This window comes from Cynocephalus volans, chromosome 6 (genome assembly GCF_027409185.1).
Source record: "Cynocephalus volans isolate mCynVol1 chromosome 6, mCynVol1.pri, whole genome shotgun sequence".
Taxonomy (NCBI): domain Eukaryota; kingdom Metazoa; phylum Chordata; class Mammalia; order Dermoptera; family Cynocephalidae; genus Cynocephalus; species Cynocephalus volans.
In genome coordinates this window covers 157,398,532-157,410,825 of record NC_084465.1, presented here as the reverse complement: position 1 = coordinate 157,410,825, position 12,294 = coordinate 157,398,532, and the positions used below count along the sequence as shown (strand labels likewise).

Genomic DNA, 12,294 nt, shown 5'->3' with positions numbered 1-12,294 from the left:
CAGATACTATGGGGTCTATGACCCCACAAAACTGCAAAATGATGTGTCTTAAAACTTAAAGTATCTTGCTTGCTTTGTTTGTGTATTTATCTAAACCCCTCTTTCACTTAATATTAAATATAGCTCTGGTATATAAACCTAAAGGATGAGTTCACCACAGCAAACTCTCAGCATTATTTTACTTATTAATATGATTATTCACTGCTGCGGCCCTGAAAAGAATTACCACTTTCTTGGTTTACTGGTGGAGTTTCAGCAAGAAAGGTGCACATATTTTACATATTGTTCTTTAATGGGTCTCAAAATACTCCTCAGAACTTGATTGACCCATCCTGTAATTAATTGCAATAAATTTCCCTATATATATAAGACAGACAGGCTGCAATCTTTTCTTTTTTTCCCTTTTAGTTCTATAATCTTAACAACTGGCGTATAGGGGCAAATGTAAAAGTAGTCAATGGCCAGCATCCTAGGTCCTGTGACAAATCCAGACAGTCTTAGGTGCTGAGTCGCCGATGCTGGCTGGATCACACCTGAGCCTGGCACTGTCTCAACCGTGTGTGCGTCACTGACTTCTCTCACTGCCCCTGTGATCAGGCATTAACCCTAACTGCCATTTTACAGTGAGGAGCTGAGCCAGAGAGGGTAACTAAAGTCAGTCATTTCTGGTTCCAGACTACCTCTCTGAAATCTTTCCCTAAAGTATTACTGCTTAGCACAACAGTTTTGTAAACAGTTTTCCAGCTGAAAGCATGGAACAAAAATCTAATAAAATTGCAGGTAAATGAGTATTTCAATGGGTATTTCCCGTGGTATAGAAGAAAGCTGGCTCCTCACCTCCCTGCTGGCCAGCCTTGAGGAGCCCACCTTGAACATCCTGCCTTCTCTGAAGCCTTCCCACCAGCTTTTCCCTTTGTCCTCCTCCACAGCACCATGGAGATGTGCCGCCACCTCCCACCCCATTTTAGGACGTGGCATTAGGGAGATTCAGGGAAGGAGGGAAGAAGGAAGGGAGAGAGAGCAGGTAGTAGTCAGAGGGCAAGTGGGATTGAAAGATGTTTTCCAACTATTGATGTCTAAAGTCAACAAAGTAAAAACTGTGTTTTGTGAACGGCAGTAACTTACTTATATGTCTACCACTGATTCATGAAGTTACTCATTCAGTTAGTCAGCAATGAGTGACCACTTACTCTATTCCAGGAACTAGGATTTAAAAGAAAGAGTAAGACCCAGTAAAGGAGAGAAATAACCCGGGTTTCTGGCCTTCAATCTCCCTCCCATCTATTCCCACAATCCAGCCAGATCATCTTTCTTCTTCCACCTTCTTACTGTGAACATTTTCAATCATGGAGAAAGCAGAGAGGATACAACACACACCTCCATGTTTCTACAGGTCCAGGTACTGAACATGTGCCCACACATGCTCACAAGCTAACTTTTCCCTGAATCAATCAAAAGTAACTTGCAAAGTAATGTGACACTGACCAAAAATGCTTCAGCTGCCATCTTCTAATAAGTCTTTCTTCTCCTACATACCCACAATACCATTATCATGCCTGAGAAAATTAGAAAGATTGCCTAATTCTGAATTATCAAAAAAAAGTCTCCTGCAACTTTTGTTATTTATTCAATACTTCTTTGCTGAATGAATGAATGTAGTCCTTTTTTTACAGTTGCCATGTCCCAAATGAGTGCCTAAGACACACAACCACTAATAGAACAACCATGGATTAACATTGCTGAGGTTCTGACACCTCTCCTATTCAAAGCTGGTGCACACAGATTTCTGATTTTAGCACCTGTTTACTGTTTAAGGCTCCTCATGAGATCAGCTAACAAGAAACAAATCAAACCAACTTTTAAAAAAACTTTGCAACTGACAACTCATCTTTCCTGTTGATCTTCCAACCCTAAAATCAGAGAACAAATTACTAGCAATTTCTATCTCACTATTCTTAACTTTATATAAAAACCCTTTTAAAGTTTCATTTGCTTTAGATTTCCTTTATATAAATCAATATTTACCAATAATGTTAAATCTGGTGAATTTTTAATAGAACGTTAATTATTGCTCTGGTTAAATATATAGTCTGTTATCTTACCCATCCATAAGCAGTACTTCGCTCATGCTCCTGAGTGACATCAGCTACATAGGCAAATATCACAGAGAATGTGACCGAGAAGACTCCAGACACAGAAATCATCGCAAAATACCACCTATAAAAAGATTATTTTAATTATCCAGGAGAGAAGCAGTGTATGCACACTTTTACAACCAGAGCCAAAGACAGCATGTAAAGATTACAAACCAAGAAATATGTAAATATACATCTGTATCTATATATACTTAAAAACAGAAAAATAAACTTAAAATCAAGATGAGAAAGCAGAAGCATAGTAATTCTGTCACTGCTCAAAAGGGGTCAGTATATGTGGCCTAAAAAGAGAAAGAAATGAAGAGAGAAAAAACAAAGAATTAAGAGAATTAAGCAAGTGTTATAGTTTTAAAGGTAGCCAACCGGACTAAAAACTTTTCAGGTTCCTAGTTTTGGCTAAGAAAAATGCACATGCAACAAATGATTTTAAAAGAGCTACACAAAAGCAGAAAGTATAACAAAAAATATTAATGTAATCAAGACCAAAAATTTCTATCCCATGCATAGATACTTAAAAAAAAAAACTTAGTTAAAATACCAGCAAACAGAATCTTACAGAACAAAAAGTGGGGTTTATTCCAGGATATAAAGATGTTTCAATATTAGAAAATCTATAATATAATTAACTATAACATTTTTTCTGAGGGAATAAAGCAAATAATCTCCATGGATGCTACAAAGTCATAAAATTTGACATTCAATCTTGATTTTAAAAAAGAAAATCTCTGAATAAAATAAAAATAAGTATTTTTCAACACCAAAGCTAGTCTAATGCCTAGTGACGAAACATTACAACACACTTTTTATGTACATGAAAAAGACTGAATCCATAATCATCACTTTTATTTAACATTATTCACTAGTCAGTTTAATTAGCAAAAGCAGTGATCAACATGAAAACTGGAAGGAAAGAAGTAAAATTATTTACAGATGACATTAAAATACCTAGAAAACCAAGCAATTAGAAAAGCCCATTTTGGGGCCGATCCCGTGGCTCACTCGGGAGAGTGAGGCGCTGGGAGCTCAGGGGTGCTCCCGCTGCGGGTTCGGATCCTATATAGGGATGGCTGATGCGCTCACTGGCTGAGCGTGGTGCGGGCAACACCAAGCCAAGGGTTGCGATCCCCTTACCGGTCACAAAAAAAAAAAAAAAAAAAAAAAAGAAAGAAAGAAAGAAAGAAAAGCCCATTCTGTAATCAAACAAAAAGGATAAATTGCATAGGAATAAAACTGCGATATACTAAAAATATATATTGGTCCATGTCCCAGTCTCCTGACATACACTCCTGAAATCCTTAGAATCTCCAAGTGCTGTCTTTCCATATGCTAATGAGTTGACTGATGGCCAGCAGCCCCTAGATAGCTTCAGGATGGAGGCTGGTCACAGAAAAGACCAAGGTGGGACCAGAGAGGGGAGAGAGCTGAAGGTTAAGTTGATCCCCAGTGGCCAGTGATTTAATCAATTGTGCTGATGTAATGAAGCCTCCGTAAAATCCAAAAGGCCTGTGTTTGGAGACCTTCCAGATAGCAAACGTGGGGGTTTTCACTTCTACTTGCCAAGAGTGTGGCACACCCCAACTCCACAGGGACAGAAGCTCCTGTGCTAGAGACCCTTCCAGACCTCAACCTATGTATCTTTTCATCTGGCTGTTTACTTGCATCCTTTAAATTATCCTTTGTAATAAATGGGTAAATCCAAGTGTTCCTTTGAGTTCTGTGAGCCGATCAGCAAATTAATCGAACAAGAGGAGTGGGTTGTGGGAACCCTGATTAAATAGCTGGTTGGTCAGAAGTACCAAAACCCTGGACCTGTGACTAGCATCTGAAGACGGAGGGGAGCACTCTTGGGGACTAAGCCTTTGATCTGTGGGATCTGATGCTATCTCCAGGTAGATAATGTCGGAATTGAATTGGAATTGAATTGGAGGGGCACTGGTGCCCGCTGCAGAATTGGTTGCTTGCTTGCTGGTGGGAACAAAACTCCCACACATTTGGTCACATAAGCCAGAGTCGGTCTTCTGTGTTGATAACTGTGCTGTGGGAGCAGAGGAAAACACACAGTCTGTGTGTGTGCTTCGCTTTTTCCACACAAAAACTTAACAAGAAATGTATATGATCTAAAGAAAAGAATTTTAAGCTTTCAAAAGGACATTAAAAAGAACACTAAATCATTGGAAAAGCATGACATGTTCTTGGACAAAAAAACTCAATACCAAAAAGTATTTCATAAAAATTCATCACTTGGAAGAAAATAAAATGATTATGGGTACCCAAAAAACTCAGACTGTGACAAATGGTGACATAAAATTCGTATCAGATAAACCAAAGGAAAATATTTTCACGTGAGCCAACAAAGAAAATCTATTAATAGCATTAAAACGAAAACCTCCATATTTAAGTGTATTCTTCACACAGGAAGAGCATCTTAGCAACGGGAATACTGGCCAAAATACCACCCTCTGTGGCTGCCAGAAAAACTGTTACATTTCATGTGCAAATTGCAATCCATCTTTCATAACTAAATGGACTTTGGTTACATGCTAACTACTCTCTCTCAATTTATCACATTCGAGTTCATTTTTCCCTTTCAAATTCATATTATGATTTAGAATAGGCTATCAGTTTTACTACAGTATACACAAAAGACACCCCTGCCTATCATGATGTAGACTGTGTTCATGTCAGTGCCCCAAAGCAACGAGCTGACAAAAACAATACAAGGGGTCTTCAAAGAGTTCATGGAAAGATTTAGATTATCTTTTCATTCTATTTTTCCCTGAACTCTTTGAAGACCCCGTGCATTGTTTTTGAACCTTGTACATGAGCCATAGTGGTGAGAACAGAAGTTTGCTGGCCTACTCCCAGGACTGAAATCCTATAACTAACATCATGGCAACAACAGTGCCCTTAGAGGCTTCTTTTATTTTTATTTCTTCACCTATGCAACTTATCTTAGACTTAATTCTGTAATGTCCTCATTTCTCCATTTATAAAATGGGCATGATGGCAACTGCCCAAACTGCCTTTCAGTATTACCAAAGAGAACAAATGAAAACACAGGTACAGCTGCTTTGGAATGGTGAAGAAGTGCTCTGCAGATGTAAGTATACTTTACACGTGACTTAAAGCAGTCACGATGGTGAAGGGCTGAGCCACTCACCACGGGCTGATCCTCATCAGCGGGATTGGGAAGCAGGTGAAGAAGACAGTGGCCAGGAGGAAGGACTTCCTCCCCCACACATCAGACAGAGCGCCTACGAGCGGGGCACTCAGAAAAGACAGCAGGCCCTGAAGAAGAAAATGGAAGAGAGGTTAGATTTATAATTTGATCCCCAAATTACTTGTCATTCTCATTTTCTAAATGCATTAGTTCCAATTCATTTCATTGGCCCCAAAACAGAACGCAGGTTGAACATCCCTAATCCAAAAATCTGAAATGCTCCAAAATCCAAAATCCAAAAATCTGAAATGCTCCAAAATCCAAAACTTTTTGAGCTCTGACATAACACGCAAACTATCCTCCATCATGCTCACTGGAGCATTTCAGATTTTGTATTTTTGGATTAGGTATGCTCAACCAGTAAGCATAATGCAAATATTCCAACATCTGAAAAAATTCAAAATCTGAAACACTTCTGGTCCCAAGCATTTCAGATAAGATATACTCAATCTGCAATTTGAAACATTAAGTGCAAACTACTATTTTTAAAAAAATTCTAACAAAAATTTTAAGCATGCTGTTAGAAAGTGCAGGAAGGGGTAAAAGAACTTGTTTTCCAGAAGAAAATTGAAAAAGAGAGATGATATGAAATATACACATACCCATGGTGGCCCTTAAGATGAATACACACCAAGCATACGGGAAGAAGCCAGAAACTTTATTTGTTCTTATAAACACATATGGCATATCTATTCTGTGCAAAGCTCTGTGTTAACTAGTGCAATGAGGACACCCACATGGAGATACACCTTACACCCTCAAAAGGATGAGTGTGCAAACACTAAATGTCCAACAGAAAAGTAGATTCTTTGTTGATCAACGTGAAGTTTCTCTCTGCCCAGTGAGTTTAGGAAGAAGGAGATAATCCCACTTGAACAACAGAGTTGAAGCTAAGGGGAAGCGAGAGTGAGATAGATAACACCACACCGAAGCAGAGAGAGTAGAGAAACTCACATTTACTATTGGCCCACTATTTGCCAGTCACTCTGCCGGCTGGCCACTGTCATATCAATGTTGCAGATAAGGGGGTGAGGGGAGAAATGGGGATGGATGAGACAAGAGTAGAGAAATGCTGATAAAAAATGAAGTGAGTGATTGAGTACATGGGCGTTCATTATATTTGTCTTTTGTGTACTGACGTTTCATAACAACACATTTTAAAAATTCCTCAGAGTAACATACAAATAGGACCCTCCAAAATCTGGCCCCTGACACACATCCTATGTGCTGTAGCTATATGCAATATTTCCAGTTTTCTGAACACACCATGTTCCTTTGTGCCAATGGGCCTTCACACAGGCCCTTGCTGTGCCTGCATGCCCTTCCCACACGTAGACCCGGTAAACTGCTAGTCATTTTCCTGACTGGTAGGGAGAAGCACCTCCTCTTGTATCTAGTCTCTCAGCTACTGAAGTAGAGTTAATACCACCATTTGCAGGGAAAGAGACACAAAACAGACTTCCCCCACCTGGTATACATCTCTTCTATTGTAATTTCAACACTCCATTAAAATTACTTGTTATTTGTCTATCTTCTCTATTGGATTAGAAATTGAGATTAAAATCAGAGGGATGAGGAATCTTTCCATCTCTGTTCCCTTCCTTAGTGCCTATCACAGGGCCTGGTAAATACAGGCTTTTGAAGATGTTTGGTGAATTGAATAGAATTTTTAAGAAGAAATCAACTCACAGAGGTTTCCACGTTCACATAGTCTGGAAGAAAAAGGAACAGATTCCAATTCCCTATGGGCCATCAGTTAACCCAGCATGCACTGTCCAGGACAGTAGACACAGGTAAACTGAAGTAAGGGGAGTTGAAAGGAGGACTCAGTGGAGAGACACAAAAGCTTTTTTGGCTCCTCTGAAATAAAAAAATTATCCATGGCCCAAGAATCAACCCTTGCAATTCCTGAGCCACAGGAGACTTCAACGACATCTGGTCTGCTCTCATATCAAGAGAGTTAACAGATGAGGATTAAATGATTTTCCTTTAACTAAGAAGCCCTGTGGAAGCAGGGCTAAGGTTCAGGAACTGACAATCAGCTCCGTGAATTTCGGAAAAGAAAACCTTTTATATGTTGCTTCAAAATTAAATATAAAATACACGAGTATCTAGGTAGTATATAAAATTAGTCAAGAAAATAATGTAAAGAAATTTAAGAGGCAAGGCAGTAGAAATCACAACCAACACCAAAAACAATAACAAAAACTTCTTAGACACAAAGAACCCAGGAAAAATTTTTGGGCAGTTCTGATTTCAGATTTCATACAATGCTTAAAAAATAGAACGTACACCATTTATAAACAAAAGATATGACTAGCCAAGTATTAAATTTATAGTTAAAATCATGCAGTTTTACAGAAAAAGATAGTCTTATAGATTATGGATTTAAACTGTATTTTAATCTACTCTTTACATAAATATTATTGAAATCAAATTCTTCGTGACAATAAGAGATATTGAAAATATGTTCTGGGAGAACCTACTGTTTTATTAAGATGCTAAAAAACAATTAAATACTTGCCTTTTTGGAAAACTCGTATTTCCTAAAAAATCAAAGGCTTTCTTCTCTCCACAGTTTTTTCTTTACTACCCAAACTGGTCCTAGATCCCATCAGACCACATTATCAGAGCTGTTTAGTGAGTAGGACATATTGTGCCTTGATTGACTAGGCCAGTACTTCATCAGTACTGAAGTTACAGAGCATAATTTATAAGTAAGAACTGACATCATAGCCCCAGTCTTTACCTGAAATATAGTTAATTCTCATTACTCAAAGTAGCTGTGCTCTGCAGCCCAGTGACAACCATCAGGCTGCCACTGGAAGCACCCTGGGTCCCCGAGCCAGGGCGGTGGGGGGCTGAGGGCCTTAGCCATGTCCTCAATGTCTGCATCCAGCCCACTGATGACCACTGAGCTGCTACCAGAAGCCTCCTGGGCTCCCCTGCCAGAATGAGGGGTGACACAGGCCTCGATCGTGCCCCACACTCCCTCATTCCTCCTCTTCCCACCTCTCTCTCCCCCCTTCCACCCAACTGCTCTGCAACACCTCAGAATGTAAAAATAAATAAATTAATTTAAAAAACCAAAGTAGCCATGCTCTATAAAGTCACCAGGAACACTCAATTAGTGAATACAAAACCATCACTCCTAGAAGAAACAAGAACGCAGTGTGTGGCCTTATTAATAACCTCAGCTGGAAACATACACAATAGGCCCCTCAAATTTTCCCCTGCTTTGGGCGTGTCTGCCAGTCACCACAAATGCATTGTGAGTATTGATTTGGGAGCTGGAAATAAACTTAGCCAGTAAGTGAATACGCAAATATGGGATCCTCAAATAATGAGGATTGAATGTACTTATATTATGCAACCGTAACCCAACAAGTACTGGAGATAAAACATGGTGTGGAAGGCAAAACCAAGTTAATCACAGGCACTTCAGTACAGTTAGCTTCCAAGTAGGTGCCTAAGGTGGCATAATTAATTGGCTAGTAATTCTGATATAGCCTTACAGGTTCTAATTTGACAAAATAGCAATTAAAGCTTACTGTTCAATTAAATGTAATTATCTAAAACATTTTTAAATGCATACAAAGAATGGCAAATACAGCTTTCCTGAAGCAAATGTGTATAAATTTTACAATTTATTTGTATTTATATAAGTTTTACAATTTATACAGCCATCATAAAGGTTTCAAGCACAAATTTTACTTAAAACATGCAACCGGCAAAATATTTTTCTAAAACAGTTTGGGTCAATACTCTTAAAAAGCTTTAAAACTAAAGACTCTTTTTTGTTTTCCTACAAATATTATAACTAACTTCACAACTGAATTTGAGGGGACAGTGGCGCCAATGAAGAATAAAGTACAAAGTCATTTATTTATTTTTATTAACAAACAAAATTATATTATGAACATGTAAAATAGTAATAATTTAAAAATTAAATGGAAATAGCAAAACTAATAGGAAAAAACGCCATGCATTTTATCCAAGATAAAGAGCTGTAAAAACAGAACATTTTAATCTATTTCAGGCATCTATTTTTTTTTTTTTTTAACTTTTTACTATGAAAAGCTTAATACATATACAATAAACTTGGCTACAGCAATCAACAACTCATGGCCAATCTTATTTGTACCTCCCACCCACTTTCTGCCATCCCCCTGGATTATTTTGAGTAAATTCCTGTTATCATAGCACTCATCTGTATGTATTTCAGTATGTATCTCTGAAAGATAAAAACTCTTAAAAAAGACAGAACTGCAGTATATAATCACACTTTAAAAATCAATAATAATAGAACTATACAGTTGTAAAATGCTTATACTCTACTTGAAGTGGTATAGTATTACTTAAGAGTAGATTGCAATAAATTGTAGATGTATACTATAAACCCTGAATCAACCTCTAAAAAATAAAAGCACATCAAATAAGCCAACAAATCAACAAAGGAGATAAAATGGAATCACTAGAATACTACATTAATTTAAAACAAGGCAGAAACAGAGGATAATGGGAACAAATAGATGGAACAAATAGAAAACAAATAACAAGATGGAATATGTAAACCCAAACATATCAATATTCATGGTAAAAATAAAGGGTCTAAATGCCCCCATTAAAAGACAAAGATTGTAAGATTGGTTTAAAGAGCAAGACTCAAATATACTCATATGCTGCCTCAAAGAAACCCAATTTGAAGTAAAGACACAAATAGGTTCAAGTAAAAGGACAGGCCACTCGGGATTCCACGTCCAGAATGGCAATGCAAGGAGCTATGAGGACCTGTTCACCAGGAAAAATGGCAAAAATTACTTTTAAAGTTTCCAGAAAATGTCCTAAGGGCATATAACAAATAAAGAAACATTTATTCAAGAAAATCTACTAAATTTCAGTAACAACAGTAAGAATCTGTGGCATGTGCCTGACCCACTCCATTCCCCAACCTCTGAGCTAGTGAGCCAGATAGAAGCTCTATTCTGGGAGGATGTGACCAAAAAGATGGGGCTCCCACTTCCTTTAGCTCTCAAATGATACAGTATCTCAACAGAAGAGGCAGGACACCAGCATTTCTCATCCCCTCTGAATCCAAGTTGCAAAGGCTAAATTCCTAGCGAGTGTGTCTGAGAATTAAGAGGATCCCTTCCTCCATCCAACCCCCACTCATAGTGTGGAAGCCTTACCCCAGGCACAATAGACTGAGGACACTAGAGCACCAACAGCCTTCACCTCACTCAGCTCACTCCTAAGAGGTGGTTTCAGTTGAGAAACACAGAAGCTGGTGCCTGGAGTAGTGGCTCAAAAATTTTGCCCATGGAGAGAGGCAGTTTACAACAAAAGAAACCTCCAAAGTTATTTCCAAAAGAACCAACTTTATTTGAAACGCTGTGGGAAAGTTCAAACTTAAGGGCATTGTCAAAAACAATGCAGATTTTGCTTGTAAGCAATTAAGAGGAGGCTGTTAGCTCTATGAGAGCAACAGGCTAAACTGACTGAAGGTTCTAGCCAGAGCAATGAGGCACGAACGTTTTCTGTACACATTAATCATTCTATGAATTTAAATCATTATGAATTTGTAATGTATTTTATTCTGACTTTGAAAAACCAGCTAAAAATTTAAATTTAAGTCTCCAGAACAAATAGTAATCATTTCTCCAAGTCCCACGTAAGCCTCCAGAGTTAAACTATTAAAAATTCCTTGCTTTGGTATTTTATAAACCACACAGAAATTGTTCTTACCTTTACACCTTGAATGAGACCATTCATGAGGAATGTGTGTTGAGGAAATGTTTCATGTAGAACCTACAAAAAACCAAACAAGCATCAAGACAATTTCAAATACAAATTAAAGGGAAAGATTTCTGCCTTTATTAATGGCAGGCTATATAAATAAGATAAACTCTGCAATGAAAAGCAAGTATCCAAAAAGGTAAGCTCAGCACTTAAAGTTGCTTTTGCCATAAAACATGTGCAGCAAAAATAGTTTATTGGCTACTTCCCACAACTACCAGCAACTTTAAGTGGACACCCACAAAGGGTTATACAAACTCAGGTGTGAACTCAGCTTCACAACACCTTGTTAGTCCAGAAAACTTCAAGCCTTAAATTTGCATTATAGTGATTCAAGACTGGTAGCACCTCCAGATACTTAGTATAAAAAACCTAAAATCATTCCTAAAGAGGCCATGATCGAGGCTTCAAATTGACCACACTTATGTTTTTTCCAAATATAATGACAGCACACAATCAAAGATACCCATATATAAAAAGAAATAAACTGCAAGCAAGAAACAAACACAAAACAAAACTAAAAAAAGAAAACAAAAACAAAAAAAGACACAGAAACAGATTCTCAAAGATTTCATATTTTGGAATTACCCAACACAGACTTTAAAATGAATATGCTTACTACGTTCCAAGATATTGAAGACATGCTTAAAACTCTTGAACTACAAACTGTAGAAAAGTAAATAGCAGATTTAAAAGAGAGGAAAAAAAAAAATCCAGAACAGAAGAAATGTATTAATTTAGGAACTCAATTAAAAGTTAGTGTCATCAAAAGACACTAGTAAGAGAGTAAAAAGACAATCCAAGGATGGGGAAAAGATATAAGCAATAAATGTGTTCGCAAATAAACACACACATATAAATGCAAAAAAGAACTTGTATCCAGATTATATAAAGAACTCCTCCAAATAATAAAAAAAAAGGGCAGACAACCCAATTTTTAAAAAATGGATGAAACACATGAACTGACATTTCACAAAGACATATTGACATGGCCCATAAGTATATGTAAAAGGGGTTAACTTCACTGATCACTAGGCACATGCAAATTAACAGACCACAATGTATCCACCACAATGGCTAAAATGAAATATCAATTGTTGGTGAAGATGAGAAGCCTGCCTG

At 37.6% G+C, this 12,294-nt stretch overlaps 1 protein-coding gene across 1 annotated transcript in view; it reads right to left on the bottom strand.

Moving 5' to 3' along the window:
- Positions 1-12,294, bottom strand: part of MFSD14B (major facilitator superfamily domain containing 14B) — a 58,501-nt gene that overhangs the window by 13,642 nt on the left and 32,565 nt on the right. The window contains exons 3-5 of the mRNA XM_063099368.1: positions 11,122-11,184; positions 5,317-5,444; positions 2,103-2,217 (exon numbers count right to left, since the gene is read on the bottom strand). Of these exons, the coding sequence (XP_062955438.1) occupies positions 2,103-2,217; positions 5,317-5,444; positions 11,122-11,184 (306 nt within the window). The remainder of the gene's footprint in view (positions 1-2,102; positions 2,218-5,316; positions 5,445-11,121; positions 11,185-12,294) is intronic.